This window comes from Rhinolophus sinicus, linkage group LG13, assembly GCF_036562045.2.
Source record: "Rhinolophus sinicus isolate RSC01 linkage group LG13, ASM3656204v1, whole genome shotgun sequence".
NCBI lineage: Eukaryota > Metazoa > Chordata > Mammalia > Chiroptera > Rhinolophidae > Rhinolophus > Rhinolophus sinicus.
Genome location: NC_133762.1, coordinates 43,670,111 through 43,684,624, shown reverse-complemented (window position 1 = coordinate 43,684,624; position 14,514 = coordinate 43,670,111). Strand labels below are relative to the sequence as shown.

The 14,514-nt window shown below is 36.1% G+C and overlaps 1 protein-coding gene across 6 annotated transcripts in view; it reads right to left on the bottom strand.

Moving 5' to 3' along the window:
- Positions 1-2,416: 2,416 nt before the first annotated feature.
- Positions 2,417-14,514, bottom strand: part of MCM8 (minichromosome maintenance 8 homologous recombination repair factor) — a 34,192-nt gene continuing 22,094 nt past the window's right edge. For all 6 annotated transcript variants that reach the window (XM_074317505.1, XM_074317508.1, XM_074317506.1 and 3 more), the window contains exons 14-18: positions 11,186-11,381; positions 9,372-9,591; positions 8,858-9,067; positions 7,963-8,039; positions 2,417-2,634 (exon numbers count right to left, since the gene is read on the bottom strand). In XM_074317505.1, the coding sequence (XP_074173606.1) occupies positions 2,439-2,634; positions 7,963-8,039; positions 8,858-9,067; positions 9,372-9,591; positions 11,186-11,381 (899 nt within the window). In that variant the 3' untranslated portion in view covers positions 2,417-2,438. The remainder of the gene's footprint in view (positions 2,635-7,962; positions 8,040-8,857; positions 9,068-9,371; positions 9,592-11,185; positions 11,382-14,514) is intronic.

Genomic DNA, 14,514 nt, shown 5'->3' with positions numbered 1-14,514 from the left:
AGACCTGACTGAAACATCTGGGTACGAAATTCTTTCTGAAAAAATTTTGTAGGCATTGCCCCTTGTTTTACTAAAGAATATTGCTTTGATGGAATTTGAGGACAGCCAGATTTTTTTTCTCCTTCAAATTGGCTCATCTGTGTGGCTTCTCATTTAACATATCTTTACTTCTTGTACTCCAGCAAGGTTCAGAGAAGCTGCTGCTGCCAACCTATACGCCATATTCACACTGTTGCAAACATGGGATGTTTGTTGCTCCAAAAGGTGTGCAAAGTATACTTTGAGAAATACACTTTGCTGGTTCCGTCTAAAATCTTCGGCCACCGGCATCATCTCTGCTTCCTCCCTCATGCAAAACTGCCTGGTTCATCTTGATAGCTTTTGGCAGCTCTTCCTAATCTGTTGGGGTTTGTGGTTTGTTTCCTCCTTCACAAAAGATGGACCATCTATTTCTGTTTCTGTTTCCTTATTGTTTTTGAACAACTTCACAGGAGAGAAGGGGGAGAATTCCTCCATCTTGTTACTAGAAACTCTTTTTTATTCTCTACCACTCTGTCCTTATTTATAAGTGGTATAATCACCAATTTTACTTGTGGCCTCACAGGTATATGTGGCCAAAACCTATTCTACCTGCTAGGGCAACATCAGTGAATAAACAGAAACTTTGTCTTTATGAAACTGGACAAGAGACGGTAGCTTGGGCCAAAATAGTGGAACTAAAATAAAAAGTGATCAGATTCCAGATATTTTGAAGATACGAGGTTGGACAATTAAGTTCGCCAACTCATCCTAGAAAAAGTGCTACATACCTCATTGTTGAATATCACCTTCAAAGTACTCCCTTGGGAAGTGATGCTCCAACGCCAGCACCTAGTCCACCCTTCAAAGCAATTTTGGAAGTGTTTTTCTGGAATGGCCATCAGAGCTGTCGTCCTATTACCCTTGATGTCCTGAATGTCATCAAAATGTCTTTCCTTCAATATTTCCTTTATCTTCGGGTAAAGAAAGAAGTCACTGGGGGCCAGATCAGGTGAGTAGGGAGGGTGTTCCAATACAGTTATTTGTTTACTAGCTAAAAACTCCCTCACAGTCTGCTGTATGAGCTGGTTGCATTGTCGTGATGCAAGAGCCATGAATTGTTGGCGAAAAGTTCAGGTTGTCTAACTTTTTCACACAGCCTTTTCAGCACTTCCAAATAATAAACTTGGTTAACTGTTTGTCCAGTTAGTACACAAATTCATAATGAATAATCCCTCTGATATCAAAAAAGATTAGCAACATCATTGCAACAAGTTCATGAACTTAAATGTTAGACCTTGTAGTGTCAAGATTTGTTTTGATAGACTGATATGGGGATAAGAGAAAGATGTAAAGATTAACTCCAACATTTTTGGCATGAGAAACCAGCGTGATATTATTAAACACGAAAATTTAGAATACCATGGGAAAAAAGAGAGATCCAAATAGCTTCTCAAGAGAAAAAAAAGTCACATACCAAAAATAAACATCAAAATGGCTTTAAATTTTTTAAACAGCAACACTGAAAACTAGAGCACTATCTAAAATTGTGAGTGAGAATAATTTCCAAACTAAAATTCTATGTCTAAAGTATCAATTCAGAGGTGAGGGTAGAATTTGCCTTATGAACACTTTCTCTATATATGAGCTTTTGGATTCTGTAATGCCAACCTAATCAAAAATAAAAACTCCAGTATGCAAAGAATCTTTTCTATTTGTTTTAACCTTAGTTCTAAACAAAGACTACCTTTTGAAATTAAGTGGACAGTTTTCCATATACACTGTTTTACATGATGGAAAAGGGGAAGGGGATTAAGAAGTACAAACTTCCAGTTATAAAGTTAGTCATGGGGATGTGATGTCCAGCACAGGGAATAGACTCAATCATGTAATAACTATGTAAGGTGACAGATGGTTACTAGACTTACTGTGTTGATCACTTTGTAAGGTATATAAATTTTGAATAAATATTGTATACCTGAAACTAATATAATATTGTCAACTATAATTTAAAATAAATTTAAAAAATAAAGTCCTATTACATCCATTCTCACTAAAACTTTTCAGTAGGTAGAGTAGGTGGAAGAGTTCATTTAATAAATGAAAACACAGATTCAAAGACATTAAGATGACTTGCCCACAAGGGACTGTCAGAAAAACATGGAAATGTTTCCCTGTAACTATCAAGATGCTGAAAAACCTTTTGAAAAGAGGTAGGTAAATATAAAAACTATCTTTTAAAAGCTCTGTACAGCTAATTTCAAAACTTAAATAAAGAAAACAAGCTTGTATTTTTAAATACTCCAAAAATGCTGATTCCATTATTTTAATCCAAATCTTTTGATATTTAAAAGTTCTATTATACATTAATAAAGACTGCTGACATTATTATAAAAAAGATTTGTTAAGTATTTGGCTTATCATACCTGAATGTTTAGCTCTTTGGCAATCTGCCGAAGTTGATGAAATTGAAATAAATTATCGCAAGTTCTTTCAGCAATATTGTTGAGAGCAGAAATAAATCTTTTTGCTGCTGATCTGTTGCTCATTCCAGAACCGTGCTGGGATCGCTCAAAATCCAGGTTCCCAAATTCATCAGAGTAAGTTCCCAGCATGCTTAATGGGAGAGGAAGATAAACAGTTACCCAATGTGGCACACCTGTAGAAATTTTTATCCCAGGCCACCAGATTATAAGAAAAATGGGGAAGTAGCCATGAGGCCTCACATAGCAAAGATTTAAACATGTATTTACTGAATGGCCACTATGAAATTCCCTATAGCATGGAGGGATACAAATATTTTGGACACAGATACCATTTTTAAGGAACTTCTAAATTTGAAAGGAGAAATATATAAAAATATAAAGTTGATAGATTATAATATGGATACCCAGAACATTTTTTTTTTGATCCATAAAAAAAATTCTAAATATACTCAATTTAGACTTTCCTGGGAAAAGATACATCCCCAGTTCCCAATGCGGCATCTGGCAAATAAAATGTGTTTAAAATACTCTGGGAATGAACTAGAAGGGTTTGCTGACTTGCGGTAATGATTGTTACATATTAAAAGATATACGTATTACCTCCAGTTCTCTGCTGCTGCTTATTTTCACAATATCAAGGAAAGAAACATGTACTTGACAATACATTTTAGCCAGAAGTCTGAAAACCCCAGTTAGATACAATTAGCCATTCTCTAATACAGCCCTATTGCTGATTCCTTGCCTGAATTCTCCGCCTTTTTGATGGGACAGATACACTCTCACAGTCAGGCTCATAGGCCAAGATGTTATTTAATCAGGAGTTAATCAAATATAATTGGTCATCTGCTAAGCAGTGGGCTTATGATGGTGAACAAAACAGGTACAATCCTTGCCCTTGAGGAGCTTACAGTAATGAGTTTAAAGGGTACTATAAACAGCTTCATTTTGTTTCTAAATAGATGAGAGCCTACATGAAAGAGAATGAACTGTGCAAACAGGAATTCTCATTCAAATAAGACTCTAATAAATGACAATAAGAGATGAATATGTTTCCCCCTGAAAGATAATATAATCTTAAGGCTTTCGTGATTAACTACTCTACCATATAATTGACCATATGCTTATTTCTCAGACAGTTGTCAAAACTGCTTTAGGCTACTACATTAATTATAGTGGCTAATATTTACCTTAATTATGTTTATTTACCATATGCCATCCCATTTAGTCCTCCCAGCAATTCTATGACATAGGGGCAATTCTTATTTCCATTTTACAGATTCTATGACAGATTCTATGAAGAAATAAAATCTAGTAAGGTTAAGTGACTTGCCAAAGGTTACACAGCTGAGTGGCCTATCTGGGATTTGAATCTTCAGATTTGAAGAAAGATACGTAAAATATTTGAGCTACTTTCCTGAAATAGAAAAAATTCACAATGACCTCCCATTTGATAGTGGCTCTGTTCTCTTCCGCGTCCTAGTATATTTTTGATTATAAGAGAAAGCTTATGTGAACTACTGCCAATAAACATTTCATTTTTACAGCTATGTGCCCCGATAACTGATGAACTATATATCACAGTTTAGATTTTTCTTATTTAGGTTCTGCTTCCCAGTTAAAATGTAATTTTACAGGTTCAAAACCACATTAAGGACAAACATTCAAAAGCTGAAGAGACAAACTCTGAAATGGAAGAGTTAATGAATGAAAGATGAGTACTAAGGTCAACTTTACCATCAATGCAGTACAGTTACTGAGGGCCTATTGTGCACCAGGCATGATTCTGGGCCCTGGGAATACACTGGTAAATGTGACCGATAAGTTCCCTGCTCTCATAGAGTGTAGACTAAGGACAGGAAGTAGGATAAGTATAGCAAAACAGATAATTCGCAATCTAGTCTCAGTATTTTAACTGGGTCTTTATCTCTACCATGGATATTATGCCAGGTAATTCCAATCATTTGGAATCAAACTATTACATTTTATCTGAATATTTTTATAAAAGCCAGTAAAAAAACATTCAGTTTAGGAAAACAAACTGGTAATCTCTTGTGATGTGGGTGGTGTTTACACTTAATAGTGAGACCTTTTTTTTCAGGAGCCTAGAAGTAAACTGACAGCCTGAAACTAACTCAAATTTACCAGCAAGGCTACTGACATGATTATTCAGTCATGCAGAACCAATTATAAATGAGCAGTGTAGCATTTTTATTAAAAAAGTAATCAAGGTATAATTTACCTTGCTTAAGTATAATGCTCAGATATGAGAATTAATCCATGGTGTCCACAGACCAGTGGATTTACTGAGGACAAATACCAAATGACTGCTTCAGGCAAAGTCTGGGGTCTGAGGTCTAGGGAAATTGAGTAAGGGTAAAGCCTCAAAGAGAATGTTACAGGTGAGAGAAGGTGATCAGGGTAGATTGACCCTTGATTGGTTTGACAGGCAACATTCTATGAAGTAGACATACGTACATGACATTTTCAATCGAACCAGACACCAAAAGACCCAAAGGACAAGAGAAATCATTAAAAAGAAAACCAAGAGTAGAAATCTTAGCCCCAACCCCATAGCTGGACAGTTTAAGCACAGGATGCAAAGAAACAAAGACACAATCTAGATTGTAAGCAAAGAGGCAACTTCTTGTTATTAAATAAGAAGTTGTTATTGTTGGTTCTTGTTTTTAATTAGGAAAAAAAGTTTGAATCCAAATTATTTGGCATTTCGGTTAGGTTCAGAGACTTACTTTTTAGTGAAAAAAGGATGACTGTTAGGGCAGTTTCTGGTTTCTTACTGGTCTGGTCTCCTCTATTAGAAGTCAGGAAGGCAACTGGTATTTGTGGCCATTCCTTTATTTCATATTAGTAAACTGAGCCCCTGGCAACATGTTGTATGAGAAAGTCTAGTAATTCCTAGACTATCTGGTTGCTTATAAATCGTAACTGGAGGGTCTCCAACACAATGAAGTCAACTGGAGAGGGAAGGAAGCCAGCTTGGTAAAATTTTCACCCATAAGACCCCTCAAACCCTAGTACTGAATCACATAAAAAATTGATGGTTCAATACTGTGTGATGCTAAACCAATAGGATATTTAGACGTAGAAGGCAGTACCTGTTTCCCCGAAAATAAGACCTAGCCAGACCATCAGCTCTAATGAGTCTTTTGGAGCAAAAATTAATGTAAGACCTGGTATATTATATTATCATTGTATTGTCTTATTTTACTCTAAGACCGGGTCTTATTAATTTTTGCTCTAAAAGACGCATTAGAGCTGATGGTCCGGCTAGGTCTTATTTTAGGGGAAACACGGTATGTTAGGAATTGGTTGAAAGGATTGATAGTCTCATTAATTGTGAATGATTTTACTCATTGTAAGGCAGTTCTTTGGCACCAGCAATAAAAAGAGCAGTCAATTCTAGAGTCTTTAAAGCTTTCAAAGACTGCAAGTATAACCTCACTGTTGCTGACAAGTTCTGACTCATTGAATTAAAGAGAAAGGCTCCCCTTCACCCACAGGCTGCCTATAAGAGCAACAAATTCGAGATTGATGCTTCGACCTTCAGGAGGTAGCACGGGCGCCCTTCTACCATACAGCAGGCTTCTGGAGGCAGCAGTGGCCTCCAAGCAGGTCAGTACCCGCTGTGAATGAAGAGACAACCAGGTAAAGTCTCTCCCTGTGAGGAAAGGGGGAAAAAGAGCTGCAGCTTAGAGCTATTAGAAAAGTTAGGTGGAGAGCACTGAAGACTACACCCAAGATTCTTCAAAAAGGTTAATAATTTTGGAAACTTCTGGTCTGTGATGTGAGATCTGCCAGTTTGTGAAGGCTGCAGTGTGTAATATGAGCCAGAGAAGGGGGGGATCTGCTCAGTCTCACCTTAATATCATCGAGGCTAGCACTATTGGTAATACAGTGTTCTGAGTGTCCACTAATGTGCCAGAACCATACTTGTCACTTTATATAGCCTCACTGCATGATACCTCAGAGCACAATTCTTTGTTGTGCATTTCACACAAAAGGAGACTGAGAAGCACAGTGTAACTTGCTCTCAGTGGGAACACCAGGTCACACTAAAGCCTGTGCTCTTCCAACGATGCTGTACCACTTTTACTCAGAGCCAAAGAGTAACAACTAGGCGAAGTCACCTAGTTCTGATTCCAAGCAAGCCCCATAATAGGAGCTCTAAGAAAAAAAGAAATTTACTTTTGAATGGAAATTACTTAAGATAATTTCACCTTTAATGTATTTTTTGGCATTGGAAAAGTAGATTCCTAACGATTTATATTTTAATTGCTGGGAGAGCATATTAAAAAGAGCTAATTTGTAAATTGTGATACATCCACACAACGGGATACTATGCAGTTGTAAAAAATAAAAGCTCTTTAGGCACTGATATGGAATGGTCTCCAAAATGCACTTTAACTGACAAAAGCAAGGTATAGAATGTGTATGGTATGCTACCATTTCTTTATAAAAGGGGGAAAAGAATACACAGATACAACAGAGTTCTGATGGGTATTCATATCTGGTCACAAAAAGATATTTGTTGCCACTGGGGCAATAGGAGGAAGAACAAGGTAGCTAGTAAACAGAGTAGGAGGGAACTTTTTCCACTGTTTTTGAACTTTGGAATTTTGAAGCATATGAATGTGTGAACCAATTTTGAAAATTTTAATTGAAAGAAAAACCTACCTAATGATCAGCTTTCACTTAAAAGAAAAAATCTATTTCTAAGGTAGACATATACATTAAAATTATTTTTTTTTCTTTTCTACCTTCTAGGAATCGTGATCTACCAAATGATATAAAATACAAAGGACAGTTTAGCAATATTTGTCAAAGTCCTAATGTGTTTATTTACCCACGGACCCAGAAATAACCATTTCTGAGAATTTCCCATTTCTGAGAATTACCCACATATGAAGTATCTTACAGAGATTACTCATTGTAACATTTTTTTGTAATGGCAAAAGAATGGAAAATATTCATGTATCTAGCAATGGGGACTGGTTAAACTATAGTGTATCTAAACAATAGAATATTACGTAGCTATAAAAAAAGGAGAAAGTCTTTGTGTCCTTCCAGGGAAAGATCTCTGGATATAACGTTAAAAAAAAAAAAAAGCTACAGAACAATGTAAGTCATATGCTATTTACAAAAAAGTAATGAGTGTTTGGTGAAGAGGAAGAGTGGATGGTAAACAGGATGGGAGCAAGCCTTCTCAAAATATGTATTTCTGAAATAATTTTAGAACTATGTGAATGTATTGCCGCAAAAAAAATTCATGGAAAGACTATTTACATGGAAATATTTTAAACCAAGAAAGTACAGTTTGTTCTGAGGAAGATGTGATCCAATGGGAAAAATAAAAACAATTTCGTTTGGCCTAATTAAATCTATACTTGAGACGGAACGATCACTGGTATTTCATTTAAAACATTAAAATTTTTAATCTTACCTATATTTCATAATTTCAACTATATCCTCGGCGTCTTCCTTGGTTGCTTGCTCTCTCAATTCCAACCTTGCTCGTGCCTTTGAAAGATAACAACCATTTTCAGATAACAAGATTATAAATATATTTAATCTTGTTTGAGCAGGTATAACATGTCTAAGCTTCTTTCATTTACTCATTTTAAACAAAAACTGACTTTTGGGGAAGAATGTTGTAATATGAAAGTCAGAATTTTAAAAAGTGATTTGAAACCTTTAATATGGATTAAAATCTACTTTTATCTACTAACATTCTCTCTGAGTGTTTACTTCAGAAGATTTGATTATGAAATGTACTTGGTTTTTCCTTGCCTTTTACTTTCAGGAAGTCATGCCTAACCAATCTGTTAAAACAACAAAGAGATTATCAGATTTTAGAAGCAAAAAGCCCAAATTCTGACCCAGCTAATTTTAACTGCAAGAATTCTCTTAGCATTCCATAGCTGTGAACAGCTGTTAAAAAAAATCGGCACTTCTATCCTGATGGAGCTGTCGTGCATCAAATCAAATACTCAAGGTATTTGACACATTCCATGTTCCCATATACTCAACTTTGAATTCCAACATCCTTAGTTAACCTAACTACTCTTCACACTACAGGAGTTTCCTAAGTGTCATTTAAAAAGAATAAAAAAAAGTTGCTTGGCAATTTACTGCTCCTATGCCTAGAAAGAAATGGCTATATTTCAATATTTCGACTGATATGTCAAAGAGATGAACAAACCTTTTAAAAAACTTAATCTAGTTCTAATGTCTCCCAATAAAAAGAAAAACCAAATCAATCATGCAGAAAATGGAGAGAAATCATATTAGTCCTTTGGCCCCCTTCTTAAGCCAAAAAAGCATGAACTTAAACAAACCTCCGTTAGGCGAATCAGAGATTCCAGCTGTCTAGTAGTGATTGGTGAGCTGTTTAACTGAGTGCTCTGTTTCCGGAGCTCAAGGTAAAAATCTTGAAGAATTTGAGCAGCTTCTGTGGAAAGCCTTGGAGAGACATATTGACGAGCGTAACCGATGTACTTTCTCAATAGCTGGTGGGGAATTGGATCTATTGTTTCTCCAGGAACCACCTAACACACGATAAAAAGGCCCAAGATTACAAAGATAAGCAGCAAATGAAATCTTTCTGCTAAAATAACTTGCTTAGACAAATATAAAATTCAAAAAGACTCTACAGATAAACCAAACATGCTACAGTTCTAGCACTTGGCCTAGTTGACTTAGGTCACTTCACATGGAGTTTACATAAAGCCTCGTATTCATTATAACATAAAAGGTTTGGTATGAAAGATTATATACTACTGCAGTACAATAAACACACTCGGCTGACATTAAAACAGAAGCGACCTGAATGATTAAGGAGAAGAAACATACCTTCAGTCTTTCTGATAACGGTTTCTCAGAAACCACTTCAAGTATGGAAGTATTTGAACCTTGACTATTCACACGAGCTACTGGGGCACTGCTAACAGTTCTCTGCTTCCCAGCTCGTATTGCAATGACATGTTCAGAGAGTAAGTGATCATGATGCTCATTTGGGGTGTCTACGAGGATAAAGACCAAATCAAATCTGGACAGCAGGGCACTCCCCATTCTAAAGAGGCATGAAAGAAAGAAGAAACAATGACTAGAATCAAAACAAACTGAAAACCTAGAACACCACTGACTTGCTTGTTTATTACTCACATTCCATGTAGAATTTAAAACAGGTTTTAGATTAAAGAAACAAGCAATAGATTTTGGATTCAATATCCAGAGACAACAGGCCATATGCTCTTCAATATGTTCACAGCTTTATAGCCTTGGTAGGCTGAGGACATGGCCCTTTCTACCACCAAAACCAGAGTTCTTCTCTATGTTCCATATCACTACCTATGATTTAGGATCATTGAATTTTTAAGCTAGAATGCTATATGATATATCAGCAATTATCCAGTTGAGTATTTCTTAATCTTATTATCTGTTGCCTCACATTGAGTCACTCAAAACACTTATGCCCATTTAAAAGCAAAAAGCCCATTTTATTTCTTAAAGGGCCATCTAATTACTCACTATAATAAAAATGCTATACTCTAATCATCATCTCTAAACCCACCAATCAGATAACTTCATCTTTTTGAGACAAGACTGAAATCCAAAGTGAAGGATTTGACCAATGTCCCAAAGCATGTTCGTGGTACCACTAAAAACCACAATCCGTGTTCCTGGATCCTTGTTTAATAGGTTCAATAGGATCCTTAGGATCTTCCCAATAGACATAGCACTTTGTCATTTTACTAAGAAAAACTAATAGATTTACTTTTTTGGTGGTGGTGGTACAGAAATACCCAGAATCTCAAAGTATAATTGGGTATTTTAGTATATACCATTTCTGTATTAGAGGTATACATTATTAAACATTAGGAAATTAGCTTTTTTTCCCTACTAGAATTTAAGGTTCCAATTTTTTCATTCTTTTATCATTTTCTCTCTTTTGAGTCACTTGAGTCTATTTTCCCCCTTCCATACATTTTGTCTAACCTGTACAGAACAAATCAGAAGAGAAAGCATACATACATACAGATATAAACATTGTTTGGGCGAACAGTGGGATCATTCTACATATGTAAGTATGTGTAATGTGCTCTTTGTTCTTAACAGTAAAGAACAGACCTGTTTCCCTATCAGTACTGACAAAGTTCCTTTCATTCTCGTAACTGCTACTTTCCACTGTATAGTCTTACCCACTATATAGTTTAACCACTTCCCTATCAATGAACATTTTAAGTTGTTTCCAATCTTTGGCAGTGATAAACAATGCTATAATACCCACCTTGTAAACATATTTTTGTGCACTTGTGTGACTATTTCTGTGAGTACAACTGCCAAAAGATTTGGCAGGAACAAACAGAATATAAATTTACTATAGTGATAAAAGTGCCAAGTTGTCCTTCAAAATGCTAAATTGTGTGAGAATCCATTTCCCCATCCCTTTGCCAATAATGATTATTAATATTTCAAATGTTTGCCAATCTGGAACATATCAATGGTATTTTACTGTTTTAATTTGTAGTGTTCGAATACATTTTTTTACATTTATTGGAAACTTGTAATGTCTGTGAACTATCCATTATATCTTCAGTTATCTTTTTCTTACTGATTTATAGGGATTCAACATATTAAAGGTATAAATATTTGACGAGACTTACTTTAAATTCTCAGAAACTGTTTTGGCTTTATTGTAGTGTCCTCCAACTGGATTTGCAGCAGCAACAATGGAAGTTCTCGCAGGGAGACTACAAACCATGCCAGCCTTAGCAAGACTAATACTTTGCTGTTCCATGGCTTCTAACAAGGCTTGATGTTGATTCCCCATCTTATCAAATTCATCAATTCCACAGATACCTACAATCACAGTAAAATAATACAGACAAAAACGTTTCCTTTGGTCAAGTTCTAAACCTTTTCAGAATGGATATTCCACAATAAAAAATTATTTCCATTTGATTCCAGCAGTTAAAACTATAAAATGTCATACAGTAGAGAATTTCTGACTGTTTTACAGCAAGTAAAACACTTGTCTTACTTAACGAATTTTTATGTAATATTTGCTCATTCAGCATTTTCAATAGGGAAGGTCCTATGTTGTGAGGGTTACAAAAAGCAAGGGGATATGAGAGTGACGTTCAAAAAGCTTAAAGGCTTAAATTCAAACAGGCGAGATAAGATACACATTCTACAACTCTAAGAGATACACAATTATGTAAAATGAGTTTTTCTGTGGTTGTGGGGAGATTAAAAGAAGAAAGTTAATCTGGAAAGGTTTCAAGAAAAAGGTGCGATTTGAGTCAGGTTTTTTGGGAATACTACAGCAGCACGACTTGGAAAGAAAAGCCTGGGCTCGAAAGTCAGAAGACTCGGGTGCAGTTCTCAGCAATACCAGGTACTGAGTGTACAATTACAGGGAAATCACTTAATCTCTTTAAACATAATGTAAAGATCTACCACTGACTGAAGACATTTTATGTGCCAGGTATATTACATCTAATCTACAAGTTACTGGAGACCCTCTACCATTACTTTGTAATATTTTTCCTCCCTTCTTCCCCATACTATGAGCAGTTAGGTGGTCATCTCCAAAGGGCTTTGCCCTTATCAACTTTTTGACTAAATAAGGCATGCCAGCTCGGAGGTCAGTCCATGTCTCTCTAGAATTGATGGTATGACCAGAAATATCTCCAGATTACTACCCTGTTTCCCTGAAAATAAGACCTAGCTGGACAATCAGCTCTAATGCGTCTTTTGGAGCAAAAATTAATATAAGACCCAGTATTATATTATATCTGGTATTATATTATATTATATTTATTATATTATATATTCTATATATTATACCCAGTCTTATATTACATAAGACCCAGTCTTATAGTAAAATAAGACCGGGTCTGATACTAATTTTTGCTCCAGAAGGCGCATTAGAGCTAATTGTCCGGCTAGGTCTTATTTTCGGGGAAACACGGTAGTACAGTTCCTCAGAGGTGAGGACAGTGTAGGAACAAAGGCAAGCTACTTCTTTGACTGCCACTTTTCAAAGTTTGAAAACAGGAGTTGACAAGCTTTTTCTCTGTAAAGGGGCAGACATATATTTTATGTTTTGCAGGCTACATGGAGTCTTGTCACATATTCTTGGTGATTTTTTTCTTGTTGTTGTTCTTTACAATCATTTAAAAATAAACCATTTTTAGATTGTGGACTGTACTAATAAACAGAGTGAAGGCTGGGTTGACCTGTGGACTTCAAGTTCACTGACCCCTGGTTTTGACAGCATAAAGTTTAAACTTTAAAAATTTTAAACTCTTTCTCTTATCTTTGGAGACAATGGGTAAATCTTGCTGCTTTTTTAAAAACTATTTTTTAATCATTTCATCAGATATTGAAGGGAAATATTATAAAATAGCTCTATTTCTCCTTTTCCCTGTGAGTCTTCAGTAAAGACTGTAGCAGGACTCTGTATTTGTTTCTAGAATCTGAGCTCTGCTGGCTAATATTCCTTTGTATTTTAACAGTGCTACTTGTGCCGGCATAGTGTTCGGCTTATCTACCTATATTTGGGAAAGAAGGCAGTAGGCTCTTACCATTGTGCATCTTAAATCCCATTACCTATCCGTCTAGCTAAACACATCACCTTCAACTTCTTATCAATGGAAAGTCTGACAGTTTAACAAGAAATATCCTCTTCTTATTATTTTCTTTATCTGGTAACTTAGTAAAAACACTGTCACTTCTAATGAGCTACATGATAACCAGATAAATGTTTGCTCAATTTATTCATCCAGCAAATATTTACTGCATACCTTCCATATATCAGTACTATGTTCTAGGAATGGGACATAGCACTGAAAAAACAAAATTCTCTGCTTTTGTGAAGCTTAGATTCTACTAGGTGTAAGGAGGCAGACTAAAAACAAGTAAATCATATAATATATTATAGAGTAATAAGTGCTACGGGGAAAAAAGGTAGAGGAGCATAAGGAGAATAGGGTCTGCTGGTGGGAATGGGGGTTACAATTCAAAATATGGGGTTTAGGGAAGGCCTTGCTGGGGTCGGGACACTTGAGCAAAAATTTGGGGGAGGAAAAGGAACAAGCCTTATAGATCTATCTGGTGTAAGAATAGCCCAGGCAAAGGGAACAGCAAGTACAAAGGCCCTGATGAAGGACTGTGAGTGATTGGAGGGCTGGTGCTGGTCAAGCTGTGTAGCTGGGGAAGAGAAATACGAAGGAAGCAGAAGGCAAAGAGGGGATGAAAGGCTCAATGTGAATGGCCCCGGGCCACTAACAAGGCCCAGGCTTTCCCTGAATGAGACAGGGAGCTACTGGACAGTTTTGAACAGAAGGATAAAGTGACCTAAGTTGTAATGGGATGGTTTTTGAAACAATATGAAGGGCAAGGGTAGTCACAGGCATGCCAAGTGGGAAATCACAATACTAATCCACGCGAGAGGTGATGGTATCTTGGATCTGGGTACTACCGTGTTTCGCCGAAAATAAGACCTCGCTGGACCATCAGTTCTAATGCATCTTTTGGAGCAAACATTAATATCATACCCGGTCTTATTTTACTATAAGACCGGGTATGATATGATATGATATATGATACCAGGTCTTACATTAATTTTTGCTCCAAAAGACGCATAGAGCTGACTATCCAGCTAGGTCTTATTTTCGGAGAAACACAGTAGCAGTGGAAAAGAGGTTGGGTGCTGGATATATAATTGACCCTTGAACAATGTGGGGGTTGGGGCGCAGGGCTCCTGTGCAGTCAAAAATCTGCATATAACTTTGACCCTCCCCAAATTTAACTAATAGCCTACTGTTGACTGGAAACCTAAAGAATAAACAGCTGATTAACATATATTTTGTATGTTATATGTGTTATGTATGACATTTTTACAATAAAGTTAGAGAAAATAAAATATTAAGAAAATTATAAGGAAAATACATTTACAGTACTGTGTTTACTGAAAAAAAAATCCTCA